Raw genomic sequence first — 16,901 nt, forward strand, 5'->3', positions numbered from 1 at the left:
AGAACTGAAAAGAGAAATCTGCAAATCCACAAATATGCCTGGGTATTTCAACACTCTGCTCTCAGCAACTAATAGAACTACTAGACAGAAAATCAACACATATATAGGAAATCTGAGTAACACGATCAACCAACACGACGTAATTGACAGATATATAACATGCCACACAACAGCAGAATACACATTTTGTTTCAAGTGCCCATGGAATATTTACTAAGATAGACCATCTCCTGGGCTATAAAACAAATCTCAATAGATTTATAGAGACTGAAGTCATACAGACTATGTATCTGACCATAATGGATTCAAACTAAAAATCAATAATAGACAACAGGATAAATCTCTAAACACTTGAAAATTAAACAACACATTTCTAAAAGATCCATGGGTTAAAGAAGAATCATCAAAGGAAATTAAAAATACATGCAGCTAAGTGTATTAAGTAAACATAGCATGCCAAAATATGTGTAATGTAACTAAAGAAGTTCTGAGAGGGAAATTTATGGCACTAAATGCTTACATTAGAAGTGAGGAAAGTTATCATATTAATTAATTTAAGTCCCTTTTTTAGGAAACTAGAAAAAGAAAAGCAGATTAAACCCAAAGCAAGCAAAAAGAGACAAATAATGAAAATAAGAAGTGATATCAATGAAATTGAAAACAATAGAGAAAATTAATGAAACAAAAAGACAGTCATCAGAGAATACTGTTGATAAACTTCTAGTAAGATTGATAAAAATGAAAAGATAGAAGGCAGAAATTACTAATATCAGGAATGTAAAGTACAACTTCCATCTATAATCAGGAAAGTAATGAATTTACTACAGATCCAGTAGCCATTAAAAGTATTATAAAGAAATGGTAGGCTGGGTGTGGTGGTTCACACCTGTAATCCCAACACTTTCAGAGGCCAAGGCAAGAGGATTGCTTGAGCCCAGGAGTTTCAGACCAGCCTAGGCAATACAGAGTCTCTACAAAAAAAATTTTTTTTTAGATTAGTCAGGCAGTCAGGCGTGGTGATGTGCACCTGAGTAGTCCCAGCTACTCAGGAGGCTGAGGTGAGCGGATTGCTTGAGCCCAAGAGGTTGAGGCTGCAGTGAGCCATAATTGTGCCACTGCACTCCAGCCTGGGTGACAGAGCAAGACCCTATCTAAAAAGAAAAGAAAAGAAATATTATAGCTTTGTGCTCATAAATTTGACAGTTTAGAGGAAATGGACTAGTTCCTCAAAAGCTAAAAACTGCCAAAACTCAACTAAGGTGAAGTAAGCAAATTGAATAGTTCTATCAATATTAAATTAGTAATTAAAAAACACCCCCCCAAAAATAGCCAGACCAAGAAGTCTGCCAAACATTTAAAGAGAATTAACACCGACATTACACAATCTCTTCTGGAAAAAGGAAAAGGAAGGAATATTTCTAAGCTCATTTATGAGGCCAGTATTACCCCCAATACCCAAAACAGATAAAGAAATACAAGAAAAGGAAAACTATGAACCAATATCTCTTATGAACTTAAACTCAAAAATTATCAATGAAATATTAGCAAATTGAATCCAACATTGTATAACAATATACAACATGAACAAGACAACATTCCTATTCTCACATTATATTTAGGAGTATGGATGAGGGTGAGAGAGTAGGGAAGATACAAGCAGTAAACAAATAAGTATCCAAATGAATTTCAGAAATAAGTGTCTTGAAGAGAATTAAACTAAGTAATAGGGGTTGGAGAATGGAGAGGAAGGAAACTTTTGAGAAGGTTACGCTTAAACCGATTCAAGAAGCCAGCCTTTCAGAGATCTAGAATCTTCTCAAGAGACACCATTAATGAAATGAAAAGCCGAGCTACAGACTTGGGGTAACCTGGAAGAAATATTCACAAATGCCAAAAGTGTGACAAAGGGCTCATAGCCAGGAGAATTAGCTATAAAGAACTCTTACAAATCAGTAAGAAAAAGACAAACAAATATAAAAATGGACAAAAGATTTGAACAGGCTTTTCAAAAAAGATATTCAAATGGCCAGTAAGCATATAAAAAACACTGCTTCATATTATCACATCAAAGAAATGAAAATTAAAACTACAAGAAGATACCATTGTACACCCATCAGACTCACTATACCAAGTGTGTTTGTGCCCTAGTGAGGGAAGATATGAAGCATCTGTGACTCATACCTTGCTGGTTGGAGTGTAAAATCTGTTTGAAAACTGGGAGTTTTTAATGAAATTAAACCTATGCCTATTGTGACTTGGCAATTTCTGTCTTTCTACCTAAGAGAAATGTGTATATAAGTTCAAAAAGACTTGTAAAGGAATTTTCATAACAACTTTATTAATAATATACAAAATTGAAAACAACCCAAATATCCATAAATAGAAAATGGGTAACTAACTTGTGGTATATTTTTGTAATATAATATATCATAGCAGTAGAGAAGAATAGGCTACAGATTAATTCAGTAACATGAGTAAATATAAAAACATTATGTTGAAAGAAGACAGACCAAAAAGTACATGCTGAGTGAATCTATTTGTATGAAGTTCAAGAATAGACAAAAATCTTTGGTAATAAAAGTCAAAATGGTGATTAGTGACTGGAAAAGAGCATAGGAGAATAGTCATGGGGATGGAAATATTCTATATCTTGATCTCAGTGGTAGATATACAGGTTTTATACATGCTAAAATTTATCTAGCTGTACATTTTACTTTATGGAAATTATGTATTAAACAAACAAACAAACAAACAAACAAACAAAAGATCTGGGTGAAGAATATATCAGACAGAGGAAACAGCTAGTACAAAGAACATGGATTTAATGTTCTTTGGATCTAATGCCCGGAAATGGATTTAATGTGGTCAAATAATAGAAAGCCAGTGCGTCTATAATAGGGAGAATGAGGAAGTGGGCTAAAAATGACCAGTTAACTTAATGTAGCAGTGTACTAAGATGTTATCAAATGTCAATGTGTTAACTGAGTATGTTATTCACTTAGAATTTTTTGGTTTAAAAAATTTTGTTCAACTATTTGACATTTGTATCACATAGGAAAATATTGACTTGAAAGTCAGTAGATTTGCCTCCACTCATAAATAACTGACAACTTTTGACATTTCTGGATCTTCATTCCCTCGTTTATAAAATTATGAAGTTGTTCTAAATGGTAGCTGAAGACCTTCCCAACTATAATTTTTTTGTGTGTCTAGAACTTGAAAAATGCTAAACAAAAGAAGACATCATTATTATTCTTTTTATCTACAGAAATATTTATAGCCAAAGTTATAATGGGAACTGGCTTTTCAAAAATACTTAGAATATTTTAAATTCCTATTAAGGGAGCAGGGGGGAAACCTATAGATGCTTCATCAAAATGTTCTCTAGGAAAACCAGGAAAAGAATGAAGTTCATCTGTTACATTATCACATTATATTATATGTATTTAAAGGAATAAAAAAAATCAGAAGACAGTTCCTGCCAAAATAGATTTTAATTTTTATAGTTTTTCACAGTATTTACTTTATATTTGAGTTACCTGTATATTTAAGTACAATGGTTTAAATAAATGTGGAGTTTAGATTTAGACCTTGTCTATCCCTTTTAGTTTCTGTAATCCAATCATTGAAGTATGGCTTGATGGTAGAAGAGTTTTGTTTTTTAATAAAATGCTTTAAGTACTGTAAATGTATGTTTGATTTTAGTTTCAACAGTTTCTTAAAAACTAATACGTTCAATTTTTATTATATTTATTTAGCATTTTTTATTTAACCTGTCTATTCATTTCTGTCTTATTTTCAGAACTGAAGGCAGAAGCTAGTCTAATGGACCAGATGAGTAGTTGTGATAGTTCATCAGATTCCAAAAGTTCATCATCTTCAAGTAGTGAGGATAGTTCTAGTGACTCAGAAAATGAAGATTGCAAATCCTCTACTTCTGATACAGGGAATTATGTCTCAGGACATCCTACTATGACACAGTACAGGATTCCTGATATGGATGCCAGTCATAACAGATTTCGAGACAACAGTGGCCTTCTGATGAATACTTTAAGTAAGTATACATAAACACAGGCAATTGGAAAAGTAAGAATTTATAGTGGAGCCATATTGATTGTGACCTAAAATTTGGATAAAGAAAAAGATTCCTATTTTATGCATTTGATACTGTTAACAATTACATTTTTATTGAATTATGGTTTTCTTTTGAATCTGTGACATAATGCCTTCTTGGTTTTTCTCCCATCTCTCTAGATAATCTTTCCTCTCACTCCTTTTCAAGTTTATATGATCCTCTGCTCAGTCATTAAAGTTGGAGTTTTGCAAGGCTTACTTTTGCGTTCTTTTTTTCTTTTCATTCTACAATTTCTCCCTAAATCTCCTCCATATTTCTGTTGCAGTCAATACTTGTATGTAGGTAACTTGCAAATTTATATCTCTGATTCAAACCTCTAGGCTTTAGACACATGTTTAACTTCGTCTCCCATCATGTCATCGCCTTCAAATTTACTTTGTCCAAAACCAACTCATAATCAATCTTTGGCTCACTGTGTTACCTCTTAGTGAAGGTAGCATACATCTAATTATGCAAATCATAAGTCTAATTATTTTCGATGGCTGAGGCCCTCTTTACAGTGTAGCCACTCCTTCATCAAGTCCTATTTGTTTTGCCTTCTCTATATTTCTCAGTCATCTGCTTCTCTGCATCTCTGCCACTATCACAGTAGTTCAACCTATTATTTCTTGCCTTGTCTACTACAATGACCTAACTGGTTCACCCCTTTGTGTAGCCAAGCCCATTTTTGATCCATTATGTACATTGTAGCCATATTTATTTTTTCACAATTCAAATACAATTTGTCATCTCTTCTGCTTTATACTTTTTAATAGCTTGTAATTTCTTTTAGTATAGAGGCAAAACACCTTAACATAATGGTCTTGATTTTTCTTCTCTAACGACATGTGCTGTCTTTTTGCCACTATATTCAAATACTTCACTCACATCAGGAGTCTTATACATGCTGTCCATTCAGTCCATTCTTCTTTTCATGTAATTTTTTCTCCTTTAGATTATAGTTCAAAGTTACTTCCTCTAGGAAGTCTTCTTCACCTTTCTGACAAGCTCCTATCTTTTATAGACCTTTAGAATATCAGATATGTCTTCTTTATATCAATTGTTTGACAGTTGTAAATTTACATTAATTTGTGTGATTTGCTCTCTTTCTCTAGAGTATAATGTTCCATGAGAACAAGGACTTTGTTTGTTTTTGCTTATCATTGAATTCTAGCACTTAGCACATGGTACTTGACACATAATAGATGCTTAGCAAATGCTTTTTAATAAAGGCATGCAGGTTGGTATTACCTGGGGAGAATGGAATTTTCTGTATATTTAAAATTAATCTCACTATGTTTATTAATAATGAAAAAAGTAAGCAGTTAGGAAAGACTGACTAGCTTTAGCCTAATAATAGAACTAAAGAAGGGAGAAGCCAAGACTGAGAGGCAGAGAATTGGTAAAACTATGAGTTAATTAGGGACCAGTGAAGATATTTTGAATTTCCAGTTATTTAGTGTTATTCTTGACTTGGGAAGTAATATTGGAATATCTGATTTTTTGAATGGCCAAGAGAACATGGAGAAAACTCAGCTTGGTTGTACTAAATGAGAATCTGAGTAAAAGCTAGGAAAAATTTTCCAGAAATTAGTAAGTTCTATAGTGAATTGAGCACATGTCTAGGAATCAGCATATCTGTATTATATTCCTTACTTCGTTATCACTTATTAGTTGTGTAACTAATAACACTAAACTTAATTCTTGTAACTTCAGTTTCCTCATTGAAGGTGGAGGTCACATTGCCTTGCAGAACTTTGAAGGGGTTCAGGATATTTTATATTTTAGAATTTCTTTTTAAATCTAGAGTAGTTCTTTAGTAAAACATGGCATAGTGAATTTATGTTTTTAAAACCCCTTCTGTGCCAAACAAATAGGAACAATGGATAAAGTATTAAAAGGTAAAACCCAGACATGGCCAGAATCAAATATAAGATAACATCTCCAAAGAGAACTGGACTATAAACACAAAACAGTGGGCTTAGTGGAGCTGAAGCCATTGGATCTGAATTCAAAAGAAGGTGATATTGGTAAGGATCTTGGTACTTTCAGGGAAAGGTATAATAATATAATGAGAACTTTTAGGGAAACTTTTAGGGAAATAATCAGAACTTTCAGGGAAAGGTATAATAATATAATCAGAACTTTTAGGGAAACTTTTAGGGAAATAATCAGAACTTTCAGGGAAAGGTATAATAATATAATCAGAACTTTTAAACTATTAAAACTTCTGATTCAGTGAACCTGTCATACTTTCTATTTGAAGCTAGAGAATGCGTGTTGTTGAGGGGTAGTGGGGAAAGGGAGAGAGGGTTGATAGAGGTGGGGATAAATAATAAAAGGAGATTGGAAGAAATAGCCAATTAATAAAAGAGATTGGAAGAAATAGACATTTACATATTGACTGAGGCTACTGTGTTTTAGAAGGTGTGGGCATAGGGTCTGTAGAACCTTGATATCCATTGACTCCTTGAAGGGATCTAGCATATCTCCAATATACCCAGAGGATAACAATCTCCAAATGTGATTATGAAACCTGTTTCTGGTAATGGAGCTCAGAGGACTAGGTGGAAGGAACTACAAAACCCTGTCAGAGTGGTGTGAGGATAGAGAAAAACAGAAATTTTCCACTCAAAATGAGCAAACATAATTCTAAAACAGAAGAAAAAAGTCTAATGCTAAGAAAGTTAGCCAATAAAATTAACATTTAGAGCAGGGATTCTTTCCAAATGAAAATCTTTTTACAGAGCAATTAAGACAAAGACATTTCAATAAATACGCTAAAAACATTCAAAGAGATAAATGAAGATACAGCTTTTAAAAGAATTATAAAACAAAGCCGGGAAGAAATGAAACAAATCTAACAGATTATAAAAAAGAATAAATTAGACTGGTCGTTGACATTTTTAAAAAACCAATAAATGAGAAAAACTGTAGACTGGATACAGTTGATGAATAAATTAGTGAAATAGAAGATAATATTGAGGAACTATCCCAGAACACAATACAAGGGAGACAGAAAAATAAAATGGGAGACCAGCTTAGAGACCGAAAAGATTGAGAAGACTAAACATTACACAATAGGAAGTCCAAGAAAGAATGGAGGAGATGGTATAAAAACTTAATCCTGAGAATTTTCCAGAATTTTTACTTCAGCTAATAAGCAAGATAAATAAAAATAAATCTAGACCTCAAAACATGGTAGTGAAACTACAGAACATCAAGAATGAAATAACCTTAAAAACTACAGAGAAGACAAACTACAAAAGAAGAATAGGCTGACAGCAGACATTCTTAGCTAGATAGGTAAGCCAAAAGATAGTGGGGGAAATATCTTTCAAGTGTTGAAGGAAAATAATTCTAGCTAGAATTTTATACCCAAACACAATGTCATTCAAGAGTAAAATAATTTTCAGGCACACGAAAACAGCTTATTGTCTGTAGAATTTATCAAATGTATTATTAACAGACATATATATATGTTATATATATATATTTCAGCAGAAAGAAAAGTGAAAACAGAAGGAAAGTGTGGAATATGAGAAACAGTAGTGAACAAAAAAATAGATGAAATGTCAGGAAATTTGGTTAACCTTTGACTATAAAGATAACCAGTCTGTTTTAGATGTTTGTACATTTGGAAAATTTTTTTTGAAGATTAAAGCTAAAACTCTAGACAATAGTTGCTGAGAGAGTAGTTTAAGTATGCTAAGATCCATGTCATGTTAGGAGGATAGAAACACTGAATTTGACTTTATTAGATAAATCTGTAGCTAGTTAGGTATCCTAAAATGTTAAGGGTACCATTTAATTAACAAATACAATCTATAGATTCCACATCATCAGTGGGAAAACCAGGGAACATAGAAAACTTTATCTAGTAGAAAGCAGAGAAGGAGAAGTGAAAGAAAGTGATTGATCAACCCAAAACAGAAAATACGAAATAGAAATAAATCTCAATATATCAGTAATAACAAAAGCAAAGCATTATATCCACCTAATAAGAAACAGATTATCAGATTAGATTTTTTTAAAACACCATATGCTGATTATACCAAATTGTCTAAAAACCATATGGAAAATAAAGAGAGAGAAAAAAAGATGCTAGCTAAGTAGTAATTATAACAAAAATCTGGATCATCAATATCAGAAATAATAGACTTTAAGGCAAAATGTACTCCTAGAGGTAAAGGGGCTTGGTAAATTATGAGAAAAGGTTTAGTTCACCTGGAAGATAAACAATTCTGAATTTGTATGCATGTAATAACATATCTTCACTATGTATGTGTGTGTGTGTGCGTGTGTGTGTGTGTATGTGTGTGTATAAAACATAACAGAAGTAGGAGAAATTGACAAGTCTATTTTAGTGGGAGATTTTATGAATCTGTAATCAAGCAGAAAAAATTTAGTAAGGGTATGAAATCTGTAAATACATAATAGACATACCTGTTCTAATAGTGAATATGTAGAATCCTACAATCCAAAAATGCAAAGCGAGTGGTCATATTTAAGGTACATATGAAACATTTACAGAAATTTACCTCTTACTAGGACAAAGGCAATAACAGATTTCAAAGAATTCATTTTTTAATGAACATATTATGATTATATGATGAAAATATAAATAAATAAAAATTAATTTAAAATAAGTTTACATCTTAATTTCAAAGCACATGCCAAATAACTTACATGTTAAGAGGCAACTACAATGAAATTACAAAATATTTATAATTGAACAATATTAAAAAATTGAATATTGTTATGAAGATAAAAAATAATAAATAATAAATAAAATATCACAGCAGTTTTGGTACTTCCAAGGAAATGTTTTAAAGGATAATAGGAAATTTAATTAATTAATTAATTGATTAACTTTGTTTTAGAGATGGAGTCTCGCTTTGTTGCTCAGGCTGGAGTGTAGTGGCCATTCACAGGTGCAAACATGGTGCACTACAGCCTCGAACTCATGGGCTCAAGTGATTCTCCTGCCTCAGCTTCCTCAGTACCTAGTACTGCAGGTATATGCCACTGTGTCCAGCTCATTATAGGGAAATTTATAACCTTAAATGTTATTTAAAAAAATTGAAGATAAATGAGTGAAAGTTTCACTTTGAGGTACTAGAAGAACAATAACATCTTAAAGCAGAGAAAGAAAATAATATAGACGAATAGAAGTTAATGTAATAGATAATGAGGAAACATTAGAAAATCAACAAAACTAAAAATTTGTTTCTTTGAAAACTAACAAAATAGACCAATAGAATAGACCAATCTTTAACAAGGGCTGAGAAGAAAAATCACAAATAGACAATATTAAGGAAGAAAATTAAGTTAAAATTATAACTATATTTTAAAACATTATTGATATACAATATACATATTTATGACTTACACGTGATATTTTGATACCAGCATACAATGTGTAGTGATCAAATCTGGATAATTAGGATATACATTACCTCAAACATTTGTCCTTTTTGGGGGGTTAAGAACATTTCAAATCTTCTCTTTTAGCTATTTTGAAATATACAATAAATTGTTGTTAACTATAGTCATCCTACTTTGCTATTGAACACTAGAACTTATTAAATTTATTTAACTGTATTTTCGTACCCACTAACCAACCTCTGTTTATCCCTGTCTTCACCTTTCCGAGCCTCTGGTAACCATCATTCTACTCTCTATCTCCATGAGATAGACTTTCTTAACTCTCACATGTGAGTGAAACCACATGATATTTTTCTTTCTGTGCCTGGCTTATTTCACTTAACATAATGACTTCCAGTTCCATTCACATTGCTGCCAATGACAAGATTCCATTCCTTTTTATGTCTGAATAGTATTCTATGTATATTAATTATTTATTCATCCATTAATGGACACTTAGGTTGATTCCATATATTGGCTCTTGTGAATAATGCTGCAATAAACATGGGTGTGCAGATATCAATTTGATATACTGAGTTCCTTTCTTTTGGATATATACCTAGCAGTGAGATTGCTGGAGCATATAGTAGATCTATACAGTTTTTTGAGGAACCTCCATACTATTCTCCATAGTGCCTGTACTAATTTACATTCCCACAAGCATTCCCTTTGTGTCCTTGTCAGCATGTTATTTTTCGTCTTTTCAATAATAGCCATTTTGACTGGGGTGAGATGATGTCTCATTATGTTTTTGATATGCATTTCCCTAATTATTAGTGATGATGAACATTTTTTCATATACCTGTGGACGTTTTTTAAAATTATTGATTTTAAATGTTTTGAGAAAAATCTATTCAGATTATTTGCGCATTTTTAATTGGTATTATATGGGGGTTCTTTGGCCATTGAGTTTTTGAATTTCTATATATTCTGGTTTTTAATCCCTTGTTGGATGGATACTTTGCAAATATTTTCTCCCATTCTGTAGATTGTCTCTTTACTCCATTGATTGTTTCTTTTGCTGTGCAGAAGCTTTTTAGTTTGATGTGATCCCATTTGTCTACTTTTACTTTTGTTGTCAGTGTTTTTAGGTCTTACATACAAAAAAATCGTGGCCCAGATGAATCTCTTAGAATGTTTCCCCAATGTTTTCTTCTAGTAGTTTCACAGTTTCAGGTCTTAGAATTGAGTCTTTAATCCATTTTGATTTTATTTTTGTTTATAGTGAGAAATGGGGGTCTAGTTCCTTTTTTCTTTTCTTTCTTTCTTTTTTTTTTTTTTTTAAGGATAACCAATTTTCTTAGCACCATTTATTGAAGAGACTGTCCTTTCCCCCACAGAATGTTCTTGGTGACTTTGTGAAAATTCAGTTGACTATAAATATGTGGATTTATTTCTGGGTTCTCTATTCTGTTCTGTTGGTCTATGTGTCTATTTTTATGCCAATACTATGCTGTTTTCTTAGGTAGTGTGGTGCCTCCAGCTTTGTTCTTTTTGTTCAGGGTTGCCTTGGCTGTTTGGCATCATCTGTGGTTCTATATGAAGCTTATGATTTTTTTTTGTATCTGTGAAGAATGTTTTTGGTATTTTGATAGGTATTGCATTGGATCTGTAGATTGCTTTTGGTAGTATTGTTATTTTCACATTATAATTCTTTCAATCTATGAACATGGCATGTCTTTCCATTTTTTGTGACCACTTCCATTTCTTTCATCAGTGTTTTATAGGCTTCCTTGTGAAGCTCTTTCACCTTCTTGGTTAAATTTATTACTCGGTTTGTCGTTGTTGTTGTTTTGTTTTGTTTTGTTTTGTTTTTTAATTAAAGACAGGGTCTTGCTCTGTTGCCCAGGCTGAAATGTAATGGCGTGATTACAGCTCACTGCAGCCTTGAACTCCTGGGCTCAAGTGATCTTCCCTCCTCAGGCTCCCAAGTTGCTGGGACTACAGGTGTGCACCACCATGCCAGCTAATTTTTTTTTTTTAATAGAGACTGGGTCTCACTGTGTTGCGCAAGCTGGCCTTGAACTCCTGGCCCCAGGCAGTCCTCCTGCCTTGGCCTTCTAAAGCGCTGAGAATACAGTCATGAGCCACTGTCCTGGACCTTAGTATTTGGTGTGTGTGTGTGTGTGTGTGTGTGTGTGTGTGTGTGTGTGTGTAGCTATTGTAAATGGGATTGCTTTCTTGATTTCTTCTTGTTGGTTTATAGAAATGCTACTAATTTTTGTATGTTGATTTTTGTGTCTTGCAACTTTACTGAAATTGTTTATCAATCCTGAGTTTTTTGTGGAGCTTTTAGGGTTTTCTCTTTACAAGATTTTGTCATCTGCAGACAGGGACAGTTTGACTTCCTCCTTTGCAATTTGGATGCCCTTTATTTTTCTCTCTTGTTTCTTTGCTCTGGCTAGGACTTCCAGTGCTGTGTTTAATAAGAATGGTGAGAGTGAGCATCCTTACATTGTTCCAGCTCCTAGAAGAAAAGCTTTCGGCTTTTCCCCATTTAGTATAATGTTAACTGTTGGTTTCTCTTATATGGCCTTTATTATGTTGAGGTACACTCCTAGATCTAGTTTGTTGGGTTTTTTTTTTTTTATCATAAAGGGATGTTGAATTTTATCAAATGCTTTTTCCGCATCTATTGAGATAATCATATGGTTTTTGTCCTTCATTCTGTTGGTGTGATGTTTCACATTTATTGATTTGGGTATGTTGAACCATTCTTACATCTCTGGGATAAATCCGACTTATCATGGTGAATGATCCTTTTAATGTGCTGTTGGATTTGGTTTGCTACTATTTGTTGAGGATTTTTGCATGTATTTGCATCAGAGATATTGACCTATAGTTGTGTTCTTGTCTGGTTTCAGTATCAGGGTAATGCTGGCCTCATAGAATGAGTTTGGAAGAATTCTCACCTCTTCAGTTTTCTGGAAGAATTTGAGAAGAATTGGCATTTATTCTTTAAATGTTTGATAGAATTCAGTATTGAAACCATCAGGTCCTGAAATTTTTTTTTGATGGGAGACTTTTTGTTACTGATTCAGTCTTATTACTTGTACTTGACCTGTTCAGGTTTTCTATTTTTTCTTGGTTCAATCTTGGTAGGTGGTATATGTCCACAAATTTATCAATTATCATTAGGTTTTCCAATTTGTTAGTTTTTAAAAATTATTATTATTATTTATTTATTTTTTTTTTTGGAGACATAGTCTTACTCTGTCGCCCAGGCTAGAGTCCAGTGGCACAATCTCAGCTCACTGCAACCTCTGCCTCCCGGGTTCAAGCAATTCTTCTGCTTCAGCCTCCCAAGTAGCTGGGACTACAGGCGCATGCTGCCACACCCGGCTAATTTTTTTGTATTTTAGTAGAGATAGGGTTTCATCGTGTTGCCCAGGCTGGTCTCGAACTCCTGAGCTCAGGCAATCCACCCGCCTCAGTCTCCCACAGTGCTGTGATTGCAGGTGTGAGCCAATGCACCCAGCCTTAATTATAATTTTATTAAAAAATTTATTCCAGTAAATTTTACATAGAAATGGATGGTTTTGTAGAAAAAGTATAATTTGCCAAATCACAGCCAAATAAGGGTCATCACAGAAATGTAAGAAATGTTAAACATATGAAATGATATCAATCTAATTCACCACATTAACAGATTATAGAAGTAAACTCATATGATCATTTCAACAAATGAATAACTTAACAAAATTCAATATTTATTAATTTGAAAACATGTACTTGAGGCTGGGCATGGTAGTTCACACTTGTAATCCCAGCACTCTGGGAGGAGGAGGCAGGTGGGTCACTTGAGGCCAGGAGTTCGAGACCAGCCTGAGCAACATGGTGAAACCCTGTCTCTACTAAAAATACAAAAATTAGCCAGGCATGCTGGTGCACACCCATAATCCCAGCTACTCAGGAGGCTGAGGCATGAGAATTGCTCAAACCCAGGAGGTGGAGGTTACAGTGAGCTGAGATCATATCACTGCACTCCAGCCTGAGCGACAGAGTGAGACTCTTGTCTCAAAAAAATAAATAAATAAAATAAATAAAAACATTTGCCAAAGGATGAATATAATAGGATTTTCTTAGCTTTATAAAAGTTAATTACCAAATAACAGAACTCCTACAAACATCATACTATAATAGAGACTTTAGAAGCATTCCCGTTTAATTCAGGAACAAGACAAAGAGGACTAATGTTATTTCTGTTGTGCACTCTATTGAATTTGCTAGCAAATATAATAAAACAAGTAAAAGAAATATGATATAAGAATTGGAAACAAGAAATAAAATACTCTTAATTTGTAGGAATGTAAATTATTTACACAGGAAATCCAAAGGAATCAGCAAACGATAGAACTAATAAAATAATTTGGAAAGATTACTAGATGCAAAAGATATATGCAAAAGTAAAGTCCGTAGTGTTTTTGTCTATCAGTAATAACCACTTGGGAGGTTTTTTTTGTTGTTTTTTTTTTTTTAGTAAAAATAGTGAAATTTCTTTTCCTGATGTATCTAAACTAGGAGTTTCCTAATGAAACAAGCCATCTCTGACCATTACTACAATCATCCCATTGCTCAGCTTTATGAGACCTAACACCCCCTTTTGTAACAGATATTTTTAATTCTCCTTTACTATTTTGAAATGAATTTCATAGCTTAATATAATCTATGTACATACATCTTTGAAAAGAATTAATTTAATTTAATATAAAGGCAAAATAAAAACAAATTTATAATAATATGTATTCTAACTTTGTAAATGTTAAAGAATAGCTATATCAGAAGATATAATGAAGTAACCATGTTTTTGCAGTTACTTTTAATGCATAGGTTTGGATTTAAGAAAAACAAAACAACATTCAACTCTTATTGTCAACAGTTTTTCTTTTTATTTAACCTGTAGAAATAAGGACTAGAAAAGTATATGCATATATATTTAAAAATTGCGTCTACAGCTGCCTATACAGACAAGTGTTGTTATGCTGTATTGCTGCTCCAAATACAATGAGCAGCATTGATGTCACTAATGCGTTGCCCCAAACTATTTTTAAAAGAAAATTTTTGAAAAGTTTTTAAAAAATACAAAACAAAATCATCTTCAGTTTACATGATAGCTGCATACTTGTAAGTTTCAATTAAATATGTGCAAAACAATACTTGGAATTTATGAAAATGTATTTCAGCTCTGGTTTTAAATTTATAAACAGATCTTCCAAGATATTCCACCAGACTTTCAAAAATTTCACAGAGTGTAGAAGAGTTCTTTATTGTGCAAGACTCGTTCATCCATTGCAAGACATTTAGCATTCCTAAACTCCCCTCGCACTAAATGCTATTAGCAATCTACAGCCATCAGGACAAGCAACCCCTCATGTAAATTTCTGTATCATCCCCTGGGGGGCAGTACTACTCTCAGTGATAACTACTGGTTTAAATGCCTGAATATATTTTTATGGGTAAACTCTCTTTTTCTGAGTCATAATTACAGCTATGATTGAAAACACATTTTCTTTACTAAGCAACTCATAATCAAAGGCTAATCTTATGTCTTCAAAACTTGACTGAATATTTTCTAGCCTTGATAGCATAAAGTCTATAAGGGCAAAATGGAACTCTGAGTATATTTGGGTTTGTGTCACTTGAAAAACTCATATTACAGGCATCATATAACATTCTTTGTCATATAATAGTTCTATAAGTGGAAACTTAATCCTTGAAAATTATGAAATGATTCAGGCAAGGTGGCTCACGCCTGTAATCCCAGCACTTTTGGGAGGGCAAGGCAGGTGATTCACCTGAGGTCAGGAGTTCAAGACCAGCCTGGCCAACATGGTGAAACCCCGACTCTACTAAAAATACAAAAAAGTTAGCCGGGCATGGTGGTGCGTGCCTGTAATCCCAGCTACTTGGGAGGCTGAGGCAGGAGAATCACTTGAACCAGGGAGGCAGAGGTTGCAGTGAGCCGAGATAGTGCCACTGTGCTCCAGCCTGGGTGACAAGAGTGAAACTCCATCTCAAAAAAAAAAAAAAGAAATGAAAGTGATGAGATGGTCATGAGAACCAGATGCACAGAAAAAGTTTTAGCAGATTTTCTTATTTATTTATTTATTTATTTATTTATTTATTTATTTATTTATTTTGGGATGGAGTTTCACTCTGTCGCCAGACTGGAGTGCAGTGGCGTGATCTCGGCTTACTGCAACCTCCACTTCCTAGGTTCAAGCAATTCTCCTGCCTCAGCCTCCCGAGTAGCTGGGACTACAGGCATGCGCCACCATGCCCAGCTAATTTTGTATTTTTGGTAGAGATGGGGTTTCACCATGTTGGCCAGGATGGTCTCAATCTCTTGACCTCATGATCCACCCGCTTCAGCCTCCCAAAGTGCTGGGATTACAGGCGTGAGCCACTGCGTGCCTGGCCTAGCAGATTTCTTTATCAAATGATGTTATCAGTTCTGGAGTTCATGCAAAAGACTGAGACATCTTATAATTTATACCTGGCCTAAAAACGATTCTTCTTAAATTAGGTATTGATTTCAAAACATGCCAGCTTTTTTGATTGTGGGTTAGTTAAAAAATACAAGAATTTTTTTAACCATTGTAATTTACTACCTAAGTGATTTCATTCAGTCCGTTTGCTTCAGATAAACCTGTATGATCAATGACTCTCAAATCTTTATTTCCAGCTCCAGCCTCTACCTTTAGCTCCAGACTTGTATATCCAACTGCCAGTACCATATATATTTGGGTATTTACTAGGTATCTCAAATTTACCACATGAAAATTGAACTTGTGATTTTTCTTCTACAACCATGTTCTTCTGGTGTTTCTCATCTCAGTAAATGATAACTCAGTAAATGATTTATCCAGTTGTTCAGAACAAAAACCTTGGGGTCATTCTTCACTTCTTTCTCTTGTCCCCTAAATTCAATGTTTTAATTAGTCCTATAAACTCTGTCTTCAAAGTACATTATGAATCTTACCACTTAGCGTCACCTCCCCCAGACTACCTGAGTCAAAGCCAACATTATTTCTTACATGAGAGACTGCATTAGACTTACAACTGTTCTCTCGTTTCTGTGTTTCTTCCACACCATTACGGTGTATTTACTAATCTACAACCGGTTTTAAGTTAGTTGCCTGCTTAAAATTTTCTCATGAATTCTCATTACATTTTCAAACAAAATCCAAAGTTTTTACCATGACCTTCTGGATATCTTTCTGACCTCATTTACTACTGTTATCTTCCTTATTCATTCCATTCCACCCACAGTGGCCTTCTTGCAAGTCAGAGAATGCAACAAATATGCTCCTGCCTTGGGGCATTTGCACTGTTCTTTTAGCCTGGTCACTTCGCCTCC

At 33.7% G+C, this 16,901-nt stretch overlaps 1 protein-coding gene across 3 annotated transcripts in view; it reads left to right on the top strand.

Annotated features, from left to right (window-relative positions):
• EAF2 (ELL associated factor 2) overlaps window positions 1-16,901 on the top strand; it is a 67,680-nt gene that overhangs the window by 40,970 nt on the left and 9,809 nt on the right. For 2 of the 3 annotated variants that reach the window (XM_055260692.2, XM_063630168.1), the window contains exon 5: window positions 3,803-4,054. In XM_055260692.2, coding sequence (XP_055116667.1) covers window positions 3,803-4,054 — 252 coding nt within the window. Of the gene's footprint in view, window positions 1-3,802; window positions 4,055-4,254; window positions 8,444-16,901 lie in introns of those variants that run through there. The other variant, XM_055260694.2, reaches the window with a different exon arrangement.

This window comes from Symphalangus syndactylus, chromosome 21 (assembly GCF_028878055.3).
Source record: "Symphalangus syndactylus isolate Jambi chromosome 21, NHGRI_mSymSyn1-v2.1_pri, whole genome shotgun sequence".
Taxonomy (NCBI): domain Eukaryota; kingdom Metazoa; phylum Chordata; class Mammalia; order Primates; family Hylobatidae; genus Symphalangus; species Symphalangus syndactylus.